The sequence below is a fragment of the Gobio gobio genome (assembly GCF_949357685.1).
Source record: "Gobio gobio genome assembly, chromosome: 19".
In the NCBI taxonomy this organism is placed as follows: domain Eukaryota; kingdom Metazoa; phylum Chordata; class Actinopteri; order Cypriniformes; family Gobionidae; genus Gobio; species Gobio gobio.
The window spans coordinates 14,579,351-14,597,502 of record NC_137112.1 but is presented as its reverse complement, the minus strand read 5'-3'; the positions used below and the strand labels follow the sequence as shown (position 1 = coordinate 14,597,502).

General features: G+C 39.3%; 1 protein-coding gene across 1 annotated transcript; it reads left to right on the top strand.

Annotated features, from left to right (window-relative positions):
• Nucleotides 1-357: 357 nt before the first annotated feature.
• On the top strand, nt 358-9,729 carry LOC307143025 (serine/threonine-protein kinase pim-2-like). The gene is made up of 9 exons (XM_079844270.1): nt 358-2,691; nt 5,224-5,316; nt 5,461-5,697; nt 5,898-6,098; nt 6,235-6,329; nt 6,417-6,467; nt 6,687-7,068; nt 7,169-7,348; nt 7,981-9,729. The coding sequence occupies exons 1-9, from the start codon at nt 2,664-2,666 to the stop codon at nt 8,013-8,015; spliced, it is 1,302 nt and encodes a 433-aa protein (XP_079700396.1). The 5' UTR covers nt 358-2,663; the 3' UTR covers nt 8,016-9,729.
• Nucleotides 9,730-18,152: the final 8,423 nt, after the last annotated feature.

Here is an 18,152-nt window from a genome sequence, read left to right as displayed (position 1 = left end):
TTAAAGGTCACTTTTTCTGACTTTAGTTGTTTAAAATAAATGTACGTCTAACTCTTCATTATGTAATCATGTTAATTTTAAATGTTTTGTACCTTTTGCCATACATGTTGTATTTTAAAGGTTTCAAATGGCATGTTAAGAGAAATGTCATCCTTTTATGGCCTTTGCATCTTCATTTATGTCTAAAGCAACAGTTTGGGGTTTTAATCAGCAGCTTAGTGGTGTACACTGGAAGACAACATACACTGAGGTCATCTGTGTTGTGCCCTTAAATCAGCTTCTCTGACATGAAGCAAGACTAATGTTTGTAATTTCATGAGACTAAAACTGCACTGGATATTTACAAAGATCACAAATGTCTGTATTTACCATTTGAATCAAACCTAATGAAATTCAAAAAATCAAAATCAAAACTGTAGGCCTATTTTAGAGGTTACAAACAAGGTCTCATTTGACCATTTTAACACTTCAGACCATAACAACAGCATTTTCCAAATCACTGCTATTCTAAGGAATAATTGGGCTTTTTAAAGGGATAAAAAATACTATGGTAGTCAAATGGGGGGCGAGATCTGCTTGGTTACAAACATTCTAAATATCTTTGTGGTGACAGAATTTTATTTTTTGGGTGAACTTTCCCTTAAGACTGGTTAGGGATGCATATGCCTACTACATTTTTATATAGGCCTATATTATTTTTTATATTTTTAGGAACAATGAGAAAGAGAACAAATAAAACAGCATAAATAGATTTTCTTATAGAGGGTACACAGGCATTGTATACTAGTGTACATGACTCAATAATTTTTGTTGTTGTTGACATTATTGACATGAATGCCATGAATCGCTGGATAGAAATAAGTGTTAGTCACACTGCAAAAAAAATCTAATTTTCTTTAATTTGTGTTAAAAAAAATGTTGTTGAATTTGTGTTGATTTTAAACACACACATATATAACCTTACATTTTAATACCCTGAAACAAGTTAAAATATAAGAACTACAAAAATTCACCATTAAACTAATACAAGGAAACATTATTTGATTCATATGCAATAATATAGCAAAATATAGTAAAAATAAATAAAAGTATTTACCAACCCATTTTGATGCATGCAGAGTATGGTGACCAGATTTCTGAAATGGAAACCGGGGACATTTCCTATTTGAGTGGTCAAAATATCACTAAGAAATCTCATTTGTTATTGGGCCTGTCGATTAATTAAAAACGGGGACAATATATTTTTGAATGTTTTTTGTTGTCGTTGTGGGCTCCCTATATTATTATTAACATGAATAATTATTATGATTTAGTTGGTCTGGTTTTAATACAATTCACCGCACCCGCAAAAACAAAACAAAAAAACAATCAAACAATGAAAACAGTTAATAGTAAAACCACCACTGTAAATCACAAGCCGTTCAAAACAATATTAGAACATGACTTAACAAAAACACATTATACAAATAAACTATTTAACAAATGTAATTGTATTTAATACTTTCATTTTCACAAGTTTATACTGTATAAATTACTTCTTCTTTTTCTACTTTAAATGTTTTGTTACGTTTGTGCTTGAAAATAACTCTATCTTTAATTGGTCTTGTTATTTTGCATTTTAGGCTTATTTTAAGCATGTGTTTAAGTATGTGTATTCTGCATTTATGTATTTGTTGTGAGCTGCTTTGTGACTGTGGAACTTTTGGGGACAAAACAATCCCGCACCCCGTTGAGGATCTGTTATAAAGCACATGCAAACAGTAATTTAACATGAATGGTTAGTGTGTTACTACCATGAAAGTGATAACGATGTTTCTTGTGATATTTGACGATAATGGCGCTCTGCTCTCGTGTTACGTTCATCATGAAGCGGCGCGCGCGACCAAGTAGAGTCAGCGTAGCTCACAGCGCCATCTGCTGGAGAAATAATCACTACACGATTGCTCCAGCAGCTGCTGTATGTTGGGCTTTTTTGCAATGTATATGCCATATGCGGGCTGTTTTGAACGAGCTGTAAAACGGGGACATTTCCGGAAAACGGGGACGTCTAATTGCAGAGATATCTAGCATTTCTGAGTGATGATGATGCAGAGGAATCACTGAATCAAAGTTTTGAACTGAGTCAATGAAACATTTTCAGACTTTTTATTAAAGATTAAGTTTGTAACTTCAATAAATGTGTTCAGATCGATGCGCGGTCACGTGCTCTGCTCATATGAATTATTTGAGTTTTAGTTGCTATGGCGACGCCGACGCATGTTATGAATTCAGACTCTTGTGCATGCACACCGATCTCGATCTGTTGTTGAGAGAGCCGAGGCGAATTCACAAACTTTTGCAGAATATTTTCTGTGCTGACTTTGAGATTTTGAAGCTGTTTTGACGATTCCTGAGACAAGACTTTGTATTCTGGAAGAACATCGCAAGAGATATCCTTTACACAGAGTTATATTTTTGAGTTTTAGTTCTTATTATTTCTAAGGATAGTGCTATCTTGTTGTTCTTTTCTTATTTTCGAGTTTGATTAATTTTTTGTTTTTCTTTTCTTTTTTTCTTTTCTGGGAGGAGTATTTTTGAGGAGAGTTTATTGTATTGTATTGTGTTTTGTTGTGTTGTGTTTTGTGTTTTGTATTGCTTTTATTCCAGATTGGACAAGGAGGTCGATGGCGAATATGATGGGTGAAACAGGCGGTGAGTGCTTTAGGTTTTTCATTTGTTTATGGGATGTAGGGGAGAGTGGGGTGATTTGTGCCAGGGGGGAAGTAGTTCCACCCAGTACCGTCGCAAGGGCTGTGCCAAGCGTGCGACCGCACAGGGCCTCGCGCAAAAGTAAAGACGACAGCTGACTTGATGATGTAAAGCCAATAGTTAAAGTTCATGTTTTTGTCCTTCAAAATACTATAATAGTTTTAAAAAAACATAGCTAAAAGTGTGTATGGTGATGCTTTATTATTCTGCTTGTTAAAAATGTATTATGCAGTAACTTGCAATAGCCCATTTCTCTGTGCGTGTGACGGTGATTCATGCGCATACATGTCAGTCAGGGGGCATCGCACGTCAAGTTCATAGAGCTTTATTCCCAGTCCATTCAAATTTCAGATTTTTGGCCGCCTCTGACATGGGTCAAACCATAGATATTACCTACGAAGTTCAAGTAAATACGCTAGAAATGTGCGCTCATTCAAGCATGTGCATTTATTGCATGGATGGAGAAAGCACAGACGCTTGCATTTCATCTGACGGTATGCACAAAAGGTTTTTTATTTAACACTATTAAAGTTAAATAAGCATAACCTAACTAAAGCTCTATCTCGAGACGTTTTAAACGTTTTTTAAATCTGAAAACTGCAAAAAGCAACGAAATTGTCAGACATCCATTTTGTTCATTTTCACAGAGGAAATACTGAAAAACAGCGCTGGTCCTCTCAATACTGTCTGTTTATAATTGTACCGACTGAGAAATGGCTTCTGATGATTCAGTGAGAGAGCAGTCCAAACTAATTCAAGTGCATTCTGGGCGTTTTGCAAACGCATTTGACCCCTTCATAATTTAGAACATATTTTTAGCGTAAAAATGTGCGCACTGCCCAGTTCAGTTACACGGTTTAACTTCTTGAACCTGCTGTTAAACTGAATATACGATTTTTTTTTCTTAAATATCCACATAAACAACAAATTGTTCGTCACTATAGCAACAGAGTAGACCCCAGTTAAAAGGCTATACCCCCGGGCCTGGCACATCACGTTCGCACAGGGCCTCGCACCCCCCTTGCGATGGGCCTGCTTCCACCCATTTGTTTCTGGAAAACCATAGAAGGAATTGGTCATGTGACCACATCATTTTGAAAAGCCATCAATTTTACTCATCCTCTAAAGAAGGGAGACATGTGGCATGAGAGGTTAGCACATTTTAGCCCAAAAAACGGTATTTTTCCCTCTCAAAGTAAAATTTCTCTGATCACGGTTTTTTGATTGTAGCGTCTGAACAATTATAGACAAGTTTGAAAACATTTCACACATGTTTTAGTGCTTTAGCAGGCTACACAATGAGTCTATACAGTTAACATGATGTTAGCTCTTAACTGCTGGATCATGCTAGTTTTTACAAACTTGTGAGTCTGGGGTGATTTGTGCCAAAGTTGAAAGAAGTCTGTGGATGGAAAGTCCATCTTTACATTGAAAGAAAACGATGAAGGAGTCATCCCTAGAGGTGCTCAAGAAACTACCCATACCCCAAAAACTTGTTGGTACAGCCAGAAGAGAGCAGAAGTTTATATTCCCCTGCAGCATTGACAAGTGGGATGTTAAGTAGTAAGGCCAGATCCAGACCACCTAGATCTACGTACCCACAGGGGATAATCTGGAGAAGTGAGGAGATGGGCATGCCTCATCAGTGTTTGACTCACCTGCCATTTGTTTCATTTAGCTAACACTGATTTCAGTTTTGTTAATAAAGAGAAATTTAGTCACAATAGGATGTTTAGAAATGAGCCTCACTTTATTCTTATATGTTACATATTTGACAGGCAGCTTTCTATGTGTGCCAACAGGCATTTATTGCCAAAGCCTTTTTGGCTGAAATGATTCACAAATATCATATATTGTTTGTGTATTGAAGTTTTTTGTCTTTTCCCAAAAACTACAAAATATGACTTATTCCAACAGTTTAATAGGGTGACAATATCTAAATAAACCTTAAATTAGTAATTTTGTATTGAATTTGTCTTGCTTTCATATAGCATTACAGTTCATAACATTAAAATGTTCTGTTTTACTTCAGAAATCACTGGCACAATTTACCCCAACGTATTCTCCCCAAAGGCACAACTTACCCCTCACCAGGGGCAAGTTGTGCCACGAGACCACTTTTTTCCCCAAAAGCTATATTTCTGAAACAATTTATTTCAGATCCAAAGTTATTGTTCTCAGGGATGCACCACATCCTGAAATATATGTACGTTCTTAAGTTGAAGACATTACTGTCATGGCCTCACTTTAAAGTCACTTTGAGTAAAAACTGGCACAACTCACCCCACTCTCCCCTAATGTTACTGAAAAATTCCAGCCTCAGGCCGCTCCAGATCCAGGAGAGCCACTTTCTCTCAGATGGCTGGTCAGGAGGTTTGGAGACGCGGTTTTGAGGACCGGACCCAGACACAGATCCAGGAGCTTCTACACATTTAGCACTTCTCTCTTCTGAGTTTTGTGTTTCTGTGTCCACAGGTCAGACTGACAGGAAGAGGGAGTGGCAGAGCGGCAGCCGGCTGAGCCAGGACGATGGACGTCCGTCCACTCCATCTAAACTCCTTCGCAGAGGTCAGAATAGGCTTTTATTGAAGAAGTTATGGCTCAGTTAACAAATAATGTGTCTTTGAAAATAGAAAGTTGGGGAAAAAAAATAAAGTAACAATTTGATTATTAATATGTCCAAATCATCTTTGTCCCTCTCTGACAATATAGTGAGGTGGTTCTGTAGCGAGTCGTTGAGCCTCAGCAGCCGAGGCTCGTACATCGTCGATTGGAAGTGGAGTGGCCATAGATCGGATAGCCTAAGCGAACAGGGCAGTTGCAGCCACTGTAGTTTGTCCTGGTCCGACAGCCCCGAAGAGTGGATGTGGCCTCTGCTGCCAGGTCAAGTTCCCGTCGAGCCAACGGAGACTTCAAATGGCCTTTCACCAGTGAACAAGAGCTCAACAGGTGAGACTGAAATAAAGCTGGGCGGTGTAAAGTGTACAGATGGAGATTTTGCTATTTCATGCGTAAGACAGTCACAGTACAGGCACATTTATTTATTTTTTCTGGATTTAACAGTAAAATGTAAGGTATGTCATTATATCATTGCCTATTTTGACGTCAAAGATGTTTCTAATAATTCAGTTTTGTTTTCTTCATTTCAGAAAAACCTGCAGAATGTAAGAAGAGGAAAGGAGATCGTTCTTTCTTCAGGAACGTGTGTCAGGCTATGAGGCGCTCGCTCCTCTGCTGTTGTCTCAGTGCTGAGGATGTTGTGGAGCCGTTTGTTCCTCCAGCGGATCTGGAGCCAGAACCCGATCCTGGTCCATCATCACCTGATCCAGATCACTCCGGCGTCAAGCCAAGTAAGGCTCAATCCACAGACATTATTTCTCCAACATTGTTTTAAACAGTATTATTATTGTCTTGTTTGCACTGTTATTTTTAATATAAAACAAAGGATCCAGCAAGCTCATATATTTCTCATATTTTGTTTTTCAGACTCCTTTGAGACTCTCTATACCGTGGGAGAGATGATTGGATCCGGAGGATTCGGAAGAGTGTTCAAGGGAACACGGAAACTTGATGGCAAAAAGGTAAAGCAATCTTGCTGAATTGTACAAACAGGCGTTTGAACACTGTTACTGTTATTGAACATTGTTTTTTGGTTTTTTTTTTTGCAGATTGCCATCAAGCAGATGCGCAAGATCAACAACGATCGTTATCTTGATATTGTAAGTTGGTCAAAAGTTAAATGTGTATTTGTTGTTTAAGTGCTGATTACTGTAGTCAATACTCCTGGAGGAAGCATTAGGTGTAAATGTAATAGATCAGTAAACCTGGAAAGGCTCTGATGATCGTATCTATAAAGATCAAAGAAAAGTACATTTAAAAATGATATGTTTTCTTCAGATTTTGACCCAGCTAACCTTCTGTCTACTACTTTTCTCTAGCCCGGGCATCCCACACCTCTCGTAACAGAAGTGGCGCTGCTGCTCATGATGAGGCAAGAACCCACAAGCCCCTACGTCATCCGACTGTACGACTGGTTTGAACATCCTCGGACATTCGACCTCATAATGGAGTTCCCTGAACCCTGCGAGAACTTGCTCCACTTCATCCTTCGTGATCCTCCACTGGATGAAACCACAGCTCGGGTCATCATGAGACAGGCTGTGCTGGCAGTGCAACACTGCATCGAGCATGGCGTTTTTCATAATGACGTTCATCCACAGAATTTCCTGGTGAAGACAAACACGCTAGAGCTCAAGCTGATAGACTTCGGCTGCGGTCAGCTACTTAGTGACGATGGCTACAAGAGCAACATATACTGTGGTGAGTATTTTTGGAGTGTGGAAACCTGGATGTATTGACTTTCTGATAATTTGATGCTTTGAAGAAATTGCTCAACAATGTGCAAATGTCTTGCTTACAGGATTACTGAGTTACACCCCGCCTGAAGTCTTCACTGAACCTCTATTCCACGCCATCCCAACAAATGTCTGGGCTCTAGGGGTGTTGTTGTACGAGATGATGAACGCTTGTGTTCCCTTTGGCAATACAAAGGAAATCACACAAGCCAAAGTTGCATTTCAGAACTCCAACGTATCCAAAGGTGAGTGAAAAATATTGATAACATATATAAACACACACACATAAAGCAAAGGCTCTGTTTAGAAACAGGTAAAGGTGAAGTATGTAAGATTTTTCAAGTTGAAATACATTCAGTTTATTGTTCATCAGATGCTGTTTTCATAGATGCCAACGTTCGTGTCACATGGTCATGACTAACCAGCCGCTCCTTAATAAAATGTGTACAGAATGCAGAGATCTGATTAGCAAGTGCCTAGCCCGGGATCCAACGAAACGGCCGACGTTAGAGCAGATGTTACAACATGAGTGGATTAGAAATGATCTGGAGAAGTTCAGGAGAAGTGCAGGAGATTCACTCGATCAGTGATTTCAGGTGTGAGGAAGTCTAACAGACAGAGTAGGATTATTATCATTTATCTTCAGTTCTGGATTATTTGTAGTGAGGTTTTCAAATGTGTGTTCATTGTTATAGTCAAGTCAGCTTCATTTATACAGCGCTTTATACAATACAGATTGTTTCAGAGCGGCTTCACAGTAATAAACAGGAAAATGACACAATCAGTGACGCAATTGCAAGAATTCAGTTCTGTTGTAAATCAGCTCTAAAAAAACATTCATGAGTTCACATGTTCATATAATCTTTGTATTGGATAGGAAATAACACTTGCTGTCCTTGGTGGAGCGCTTGAGCTCGAGACTTGACCCGAAGCCTGAAGTCCAACCCCGACCTGACAGGAACCCAAGCCGCCGCACCAGAGATCAGAGCCGGCCCACGTCTGAGCGAGAACACGAGAGACCGAAGACTGGAAAGAGTCATCAAGTCATCACAGCCACATTTGCTTTGTTTAGTTAGAACAACTCATCTTTATTTATATAGTTGTCACAGACTGACTGTGGCCCCGGACTTTTATTTTGAAGGGACTGAACATGGGCATGTGCACACAACAAACTGTTTCCACCATTACACATACACACAAACGAATGCCGAGTTCTAGGCGACCCGTGTTTTTCCAACCTTCTTCCCATGAAAGTGCACCAGTCAAACCCGTGACTTCCCACCCGTGAACTCGTACTAGATCGATGTACTCCCAGTTACGAGCTCTGACGTCACATTAGCCCGCGAAGCAACAATGGCAGCCCCTACGGATGCGGTGTTTATGAAAGTCGTACATTAAAACCCAAATCGTTTTTTAAAATTAAGGTATTGCTCTAACGTTATTCATCCGCAAATGTTGTGCATTATCAGCAGCTTTTCTAGCCTTAGCTCGTTTTCAGGCCATTGAGTGCAAGAATAAAATAATACCAAATACATTTCCAGATATACATACAGAGATACATAAAATAAAAGGTATAACAGCTTCTCTTGCCTTATGCGCCGCTTTTCTCCTCCGTTTCCCTCAAGTAAGCAAGGAGTGAGCACCTTTGGCGATAGAAGTGATTGTAAATGAGCATAAGCCCCGTACGGTCCGCCACGCTTTGTTTACATCAAGCTACCGCTCAGGCAGTTCGGCGTGACTTTGCCTGGAACGCTACAAAGTCGTGAGTCGTGGTTTGAAGTCGTAACTTACGGGCTCAGAAACCTGCCTGGAACGCAGCATAAATGCCGGCAAAATGTGCCATCCTGGTGTAGTTGTGTGTTTGTAGCCCTGATGTCGGTGTTGTAACATCCCGTTCATCGTCCCAAGTTGTTAGTTTCATTGTTTTGTTTGTTTAATGCTGGAATTTGTTTAAATGTTCAGTGACGCATGCTGTTCTAATATCATTACACAGAGAAGAACACCAAAAATACTTTACACCATAAGAGTTTATTTCATTTCATTCAGTTATCAGTTTAACTTCAATGCATTTCAAACAGCTAAACATCCCTTCTGGTTCACCTCTGTCGCGGGAATTCTCAATCCGTTTATCTGACTTCACCACGGACAATTCTGTTAATATAAAACTACAGTATCTCGAGGTAATTCCCTTCTCGAATACATCTAACACAATTTCAATACTTTGAGGTAATTCCCCTCCCGAAGTAAGGTGACGGCGTCCCGTCGTGAAGCTACTATCACTAGCGTTTACTCAAACACACGAGCACACAGATCTATCTATCTGTCTGTCCGTCCGTCCGTCCGTCCATCCATCCATCCATCTATCTATCTGTCTGTCTGTCTATCTATCAACAAAAACAAAACCTCTGTCAAATGCTCACACTTAAGATAGGTGGTAATGCAAATATAAAAGCATACTGTATGTTTTAACTTAAAGGTCACTTTTTCTGACTTTAGTTGTTTAAAATAAATGTACGTCTAACTCTTCATTATGTAATCATGTTAATTTTAAATGTTTTGTACCTTTTGCCATACATGTTGTATTTTAAAGGTTTCAAATGGCATGTTAAGAGAAATGTCATCCTTTTATGGCCTTTGCATCTTCATTTATGTCTAAAGCAACAGTTTGGGGTTTTAATCAGCAGCTTAGTGGTGTACACTGGAAGACAACATACACTGAGGTCATCTGTGTTGTGCCCTTAAATCAGCTTCTCTGACATGAAGCAAGACTAATGTTTGTAATTTCATGAGACTAAAACTGCACTGGATATTTACAAAGATCACAAATGTCTGTATTTACCATTTGAATCAAACCTAATGAAATTCAAAAAATCAAAATCAAAACTGTAGGCCTATTTTAGAGGTTACAAACAAGGTCTCATTTGACCATTTTAACACTTCAGACCATAACAACAGCATTTTCCAAATCACTGCTATTCTAAGGAATAATTGGGCTTTTTAAAGGGATAAAAAATACTATGGTAGTCAAATGGGGGGCGAGATCTGCTTGGTTACAAACATTCTAAATATCTTTGTGGTGACAGAATTTTATTTTTTGGGTGAACTTTCCCTTAAGACTGGTTAGGGATGCATATGCCTACTACATTTTTATATAGGCCTATATTATTTTTTATATTTTTAGGAACAATGAGAAAGAGAACAAATAAAACAGCATAAATAGATTTTCTTATAGAGGGTACACAGGCATTGTATACTAGTGTACATGACTCAATAATTTTTGTTGTTGTTGACATTATTGACATGAATGCCATGAATCGCTGGATAGAAATAAGTGTTAGTCACACTGCAAAAAAAATCTAATTTTCTTTAATTTGTGTTAAAAAAAATGTTGTTGAATTTGTGTTGATTTTAAACACACACATATATAACCTTACATTTTAATACCCTGAAACAAGTTAAAATATAAGAACTACAAAAATTCACCATTAAACTAATACAAGGAAACATTATTTGATTCATATGCAATAATATAGCAAAATATAGTAAAAATAAATAAAAGTATTTACCAACCCATTTTGATGCATGCAGAGTATGGTGACCAGATTTCTGAAATGGAAACCGGGGACATTTCCTATTTGAGTGGTCAAAATATCACTAAGAAATCTCATTTGTTATTGGGCCTGTCGATTAATTAAAAACGGGGACAATATATTTTTGAATGTTTTTTGTTGTCGTTGTGGGCTCCCTATATTATTATTAACATGAATAATTATTATGATTTAGTTGGTCTGGTTTTAATACAATTCACCGCACCCGCAAAAACAAAACAAAAAAACAATCAAACAATGAAAACAGTTAATAGTAAAACCACCACTGTAAATCACAAGCCGTTCAAAACAATATTAGAACATGACTTAACAAAAACACATTATACAAATAAACTATTTAACAAATGTAATTGTATTTAATACTTTCATTTTCACAAGTTTATACTGTATAAATTACTTCTTCTTTTTCTACTTTAAATGTTTTGTTACGTTTGTGCTTGAAAATAACTCTATCTTTAATTGGTCTTGTTATTTTGCATTTTAGGCTTATTTTAAGCATGTGTTTAAGTATGTGTATTCTGCATTTATGTATTTGTTGTGAGCTGCTTTGTGACTGTGGAACTTTTGGGGACAAAACAATCCCGCACCCCGTTGAGGATCTGTTATAAAGCACATGCAAACAGTAATTTAACATGAATGGTTAGTGTGTTACTACCATGAAAGTGATAACGATGTTTCTTGTGATATTTGACGATAATGGCGCTCTGCTCTCGTGTTACGTTCATCATGAAGCGGCGCGCGCGACCAAGTAGAGTCAGCGTAGCTCACAGCGCCATCTGCTGGAGAAATAATCACTACACGATTGCTCCAGCAGCTGCTGTATGTTGGGCTTTTTTGCAATGTATATGCCATATGCGGGCTGTTTTGAACGAGCTGTAAAACGGGGACATTTCCGGAAAACGGGGACGTCTAATTGCAGAGATATCTAGCATTTCTGAGTGATGATGATGCAGAGGAATCACTGAATCAAAGTTTTGAACTGAGTCAATGAAACATTTTCAGACTTTTTATTAAAGATTAAGTTTGTAACTTCAATAAATGTGTTCAGATCGATGCGCGGTCACGTGCTCTGCTCATATGAATTATTTGAGTTTTAGTTGCTATGGCGACGCCGACGCATGTTATGAATTCAGACTCTTGTGCATGCACACCGATCTCGATCTGTTGTTGAGAGAGACGAGGCGAATTCACAAACTTTTGCAGAATATTTTCTGTGCTGACTTTGAGATTTTGAAGCTGTTTTGACGATTCCTGAGACAAGACTTTGTATTCTGGAAGAACATCGCAAGAGATATCCTTTACACAGAGTTATATTTTTGAGTTTTAGTTCTTATTATTTCTAAGGATAGTGCTATCTTGTTGTTCTTTTCTTATTTTCGAGTTTGATTAATTTTTTGTTTTTCTTTTCTTTTTTTCTTTTCTGGGAGGAGTATTTTTGAGGAGAGTTTATTGTATTGTATTGTGTTTTGTTGTGTTGTGTTTTGTGTTTTGTATTGCTTTTATTCCAGATTGGACAAGGAGGTCGATGGCGAATATGATGGGTGAAACAGGCGGTGAGTGCTTTAGGTTTTTCATTTGTTTATGGGATGTAGGGGAGAGTGGGGTGATTTGTGCCAGGGGGGAAGTAGTTCCACCCAGTACCGTCGCAAGGGCTGTGCCAAGCGTGCGACCGCACAGGGCCTCGCGCAAAAGTAAAGACGACAGCTGACTTGATGATGTAAAGCCAATAGTTAAAGTTCATGTTTTTGTCCTTCAAAATACTATAATAGTTTTAAAAAAACATAGCTAAAAGTGTGTATGGTGATGCTTTATTATTCTGCTTGTTAAAAATGTATTATGCAGTAACTTGCAATAGCCCATTTCTCTGTGCGTGTGACGGTGATTCATGCGCATACATGTCAGTCAGGGGGCATCGCACGTCAAGTTCATAGAGCTTTATTCCCAGTCCATTCAAATTTCAGATTTTTGGCCGCCTCTGACATGGGTCAAACCATAGATATTACCTACGAAGTTCAAGTAAATACGCTAGAAATGTGCGCTCATTCAAGCATGTGCATTTATTGCATGGATGGAGAAAGCACAGACGCTTGCATTTCATCTGACGGTATGCACAAAAGGTTTTTTATTTAACACTATTAAAGTTAAATAAGCATAACCTAACTAAAGCTCTATCTCGAGACGTTTTAAACGTTTTTTAAATCTGAAAACTGCAAAAAGCAACGAAATTGTCAGACATCCATTTTGTTCATTTTCACAGAGGAAATACTGAAAAACAGCGCTGGTCCTCTCAATACTGTCTGTTTATAATTGTACCGACTGAGAAATGGCTTCTGATGATTCAGTGAGAGAGCAGTCCAAACTAATTCAAGTGCATTCTGGGCGTTTTGCAAACGCATTTGACCCCTTCATAATTTAGAACATATTTTTAGCGTAAAAATGTGCGCACTGCCCAGTTCAGTTACACGGTTTAACTTCTTGAACCTGCTGTTAAACTGAATATACGATTTTTTTTTCTTAAATATCCACATAAACAACAAATTGTTCGTCACTATAGCAACAGAGTAGACCCCAGTTAAAAGGCTATACCCCCGGGCCTGGCACATCACGTTCGCACAGGGCCTCGCACCCCCCTTGCGATGGGCCTGCTTCCACCCATTTGTTTCTGGAAAACCATAGAAGGAATTGGTCATGTGACCACATCATTTTGAAAAGCCATCAATTTTACTCATCCTCTAAAGAAGGGAGACATGTGGCATGAGAGGTTAGCACATTTTAGCCCAAAAAACGGTATTTTTCCCTCTCAAAGTAAAATTTCTCTGATCACGGTTTTTTGATTGTAGCGTCTGAACAATTATAGACAAGTTTGAAAACATTTCACACATGTTTTAGTGCTTTAGCAGGCTACACAATGAGTCTATACAGTTAACATGATGTTAGCTCTTAACTGCTGGATCATGCTAGTTTTTACAAACTTGTGAGTCTGGGGTGATTTGTGCCAAAGTTGAAAGAAGTCTGTGGATGGAAAGTCCATCTTTACATTGAAAGAAAACGATGAAGGAGTCATCCCTAGAGGTGCTCAAGAAACTACCCATACCCCAAAAACTTGTTGGTACAGCCAGAAGAGAGCAGAAGTTTATATTCCCCTGCAGCATTGACAAGTGGGATGTTAAGTAGTAAGGCCAGATCCAGACCACCTAGATCTACGTACCCACAGGGGATAATCTGGAGAAGTGAGGAGATGGGCATGCCTCATCAGTGTTTGACTCACCTGCCATTTGTTTCATTTAGCTAACACTGATTTCAGTTTTGTTAATAAAGAGAAATTTAGTCACAATAGGATGTTTAGAAATGAGCCTCACTTTATTCTTATATGTTACATATTTGACAGGCAGCTTTCTATGTGTGCCAACAGGCATTTATTGCCAAAGCCTTTTTGGCTGAAATGATTCACAAATATCATATATTGTTTGTGTATTGAAGTTTTTTGTCTTTTCCCAAAAACTACAAAATATGACTTATTCCAACAGTTTAATAGGGTGACAATATCTAAATAAACCTTAAATTAGTAATTTTGTATTGAATTTGTCTTGCTTTCATATAGCATTACAGTTCATAACATTAAAATGTTCTGTTTTACTTCAGAAATCACTGGCACAATTTACCCCAACGTATTCTCCCCAAAGGCACAACTTACCCCTCACCAGGGGCAAGTTGTGCCACGAGACCACTTTTTTCCCCAAAAGCTATATTTCTGAAACAATTTATTTCAGATCCAAAGTTATTGTTCTCAGGGATGCACCACATCCTGAAATATATGTACGTTCTTAAGTTGAAGACATTACTGTCATGGCCTCACTTTAAAGTCACTTTGAGTAAAAACTGGCACAACTCACCCCACTCTCCCCTAATGTTATTGAAAAATTCCAGCCTCAGGCCGCTCCAGATCCAGGAGAGCCACTTTCTCTCAGATGGCTGGTCAGGAGGTTTGGAGACGCGGTTTTGAGGACCGGACCCAGACACAGATCCAGGAGCTTCTACACATTTAGCACTTCTGTCTTCTGAGTTTTGTGTTTCTGTGTCCACAGGTCAGACTGACAGGAAGAGGGAGTGGCAGAGCGGCAGCCGGCTGAGCCAGGACGATGGACGTCCGTCCACTCCATCTAAACTCCTTCGCAGAGGTCAGAATAGGCTTTTATTGAAGAAGTTATGGCTCAGTTAACAAATAATGTGTCTTTGAAAATAGAAAGTTGGGGAAAAAAAATAAAGTAACAATTTGATTATTAATATGTCCAAATCATCTTTGTCCCTCTCTGACAATATAGTGAGGTGGTTCTGTAGCGAGTCGTTGAGCCTCAGCAGCCGAGGCTCGTACATCGTCGATTGGAAGTGGAGTGGCCATAGATCGGATAGCCTAAGCGAACAGGGCAGTTGCAGCCACTGTAGTTTGTCCTGGTCCGACAGCCCCGAAGAGTGGATGTGGCCTCTGCTGCCAGGTCAAGTTCCCGTCGAGCCAACGGAGACTTCAAATGGCCTTTCACCAGTGAACAAGAGCTCAACAGGTGAGACTGAAATAAAGCTGGGCGGTGTAAAGTGTACAGATGGAGATTTTGCTATTTCATGCGTAAGACAGTCACAGTACAGGCACATTTATTTATTTTTTCTGGATTTAACAGTAAAATGTAAGGTATGTCATTATATCATTGCCTATTTTGACGTCAAAGATGTTTCTAATAATTCAGTTTTGTTTTCTTCATTTCAGAAAAACCTGCAGAATGTAAGAAGAGGAAAGGAGATCGTTCTTTCTTCAGGAACGTGTGTCAGGCTATGAGGCGCTCGCTCCTCTGCTGTTGTCTCAGTGCTGAGGATGTTGTGGAGCCGTTTGTTCCTCCAGCGGATCTGGAGCCAGAACCCGATCCTGGTCCATCATCACCTGATCCAGATCACTCCGGCGTCAAGCCAAGTAAGGCTCAATCCACAGACATTATTTCTCCAACATTGTTTTAAACAGTATTATTATTGTCTTGTTTGCACTGTTATTTTTAATATAAAACAAAGGATCCAGCAAGCTCATATATTTCTCATATTTTGTTTTTCAGACTCCTTTGAGACTCTCTATACCGTGGGAGAGATGATTGGATCCGGAGGATTCGGAAGAGTGTTCAAGGGAACACGGAAACTTGATGGCAAAAAGGTAAAGCAATCTTGCTGAATTGTACAAACAGGCGTTTGAACACTGTTACTGTTATTGAACATTGTTTTTTGGTTTTTTTTTTTGCAGATTGCCATCAAGCAGATGCGCAAGATCAACAACGATCGTTATCTTGATATTGTAAGTTGGTCAAAAGTTAAATGTGTATTTGTTGTTTAAGTGCTGATTACTGTAGTCAATACTCCTGGAGGAAGCATTAGGTGTAAATGTAATAGATCAGTAAACCTGGAAAGGCTCTGATGATCGTATCTATAAAGATCAAAGAAAAGTACATTTAAAAATGATATGTTTTCTTCAGATTTTGACCCAGCTAACCTTCTGTCTACTACTTTTCTCTAGCCCGGGCATCCCACACCTCTCGTAACAGAAGTGGCGCTGCTGCTCATGATGAGGCAAGAACCCACAAGCCCCTACGTCATCCGACTGTACGACTGGTTTGAACATCCTCGGACATTCGACCTCATAATGGAGTTCCCTGAACCCTGCGAGAACTTGCTCCACTTCATCCTTCGTGATCCTCCACTGGATGAAACCACAGCTCGGGTCATCATGAGACAGGCTGTGCTGGCAGTGCAACACTGCATCGAGCATGGCGTTTTTCATAATGACGTTCATCCACAGAATTTCCTGGTGAAGACAAACACGCTAGAGCTCAAGCTGATAGACTTCGGCTGCGGTCAGCTACTTAGTGACGATGGCTACAAGAGCAACATATACTGTGGTGAGTATTTTTGGAGTGTGGAAACCTGGATGTATTGACTTTCTGATAATTTGATGCTTTGAAGAAATTGCTCAACAATGTGCAAATGTCTTGCTTACAGGATTACTGAGTTACACCCCGCCTGAAGTCTTCACTGAACCTCTATTCCACGCCATCCCAACAAATGTCTGGGCTCTAGGGGTGTTGTTGTACGAGATGATGAACGCTTGTGTTCCCTTTGGCAATACAAAGGAAATCACACAAGCCAAAGTTGCATTTCAGAACTCCAACGTATCCAAAGGTGAGTGAAAAATATTGATAACATATATAAACACACACACATAAAGCAAAGGCTCTGTTTAGAAACAGGTAAAGGTGAAGTATGTAAGATTTTTCAAGTTGAAATACATTCAGTTTATTGTTCATCAGATGCTGTTTTCATAGATGCCAACGTTCGTGTCACATGGTCATGACTAACCAGCCGCTCCTTAATAAAATGTGTACAGAATGCAGAGATCTGATTAGCAAGTGCCTAGCCCGGGATCCAACGAAACGGCCGACGTTAGAGCAGATGTTACAACATGAGTGGATTAGAAATGATCTGGAGAAGTTCAGGAGAAGTGCAGGAGATTCACTCGATCAGTGATTTCAGGTGTGAGGAAGTCTAACAGACAGAGTAGGATTATGATCATTTATCTTCAGTTCTGGATTATTTGTAGTGAGGTTTTCAAATGTGTGTTCATTGTTATAGTCAAGTCAGCTTCATTTATACAGCGCTTTATACAATACAGATTGTTTCAGAGCGGCTTCACAGTAATAAACAGGAAAATGACACAATCAGTGACGCAATTGCAAGAATTCAGTTCTGTTGTAAATCAGCTCTAAAAAAACATTCATGAGTTCACATGTTCATATAATCTTTGTATTGGATAGGAAATAACACTTGCTGTCCTTGGTGGAGCGCTTGAGCTCGAGACTTGACCCGAAGCCTGAAGTCCAACCCCGACCTGACAGGAACCCAAGCCGCCGCACCAGAGATCAGAGCCGGCCCACGTCTGAGCGAGAACACCGAAGAGAGAGACCGAAGACTGGAAAGAGTCATCAAGTCATCACAGCCACATTTGCTTTGTTTAGTTAGAACAACTCATCTTTATTTATATAGTTGTCACAGACTGACTGTGGCCCCGGACTTTTATTTTGAAGGGACTGAACATGGGCATGTGCACACAACAAACTGTTTCCACCATTACACATACACACAAACGAATGCCGAGTTCTAGGCGACCCGTGTTTTTCCAACCTTCTTCCCATGAAAGTGCACCAGTCAAACCCGTGACTTCCCACCCGTGAACTCGTACTAGATCGATGTACTCCCAGTTACGAGCTCTGACGTCACATTAGCCCGCGAAGCAACAATGGCAGCCCCTACGGATGCGGTGTTTATGAAAGTCGTACATTAAAACCCAAATCGTTTTTTAAAATTAAGGTATTGCTCTAACGTTATTCATCCGCAAATGTTGTGCATTATCAGC

Coding starts and splice junctions, on each gene's coding strand:
- LOC307143025 (XM_079844270.1), top strand. CDS start 2,664: ATGGCGAATATGATGGGTGAAACAGGCG. Junction 2,692..5,223: donor TATGATGGGTGAAACAGGCG/GTGAGTGCTTTA, acceptor CTGTGTCCACAG/GTCAGACTGACAGGAAGAGG. Junction 5,317..5,460: donor ATCTAAACTCCTTCGCAGAG/GTCAGAATAGGC, acceptor CTGACAATATAG/TGAGGTGGTTCTGTAGCGAG.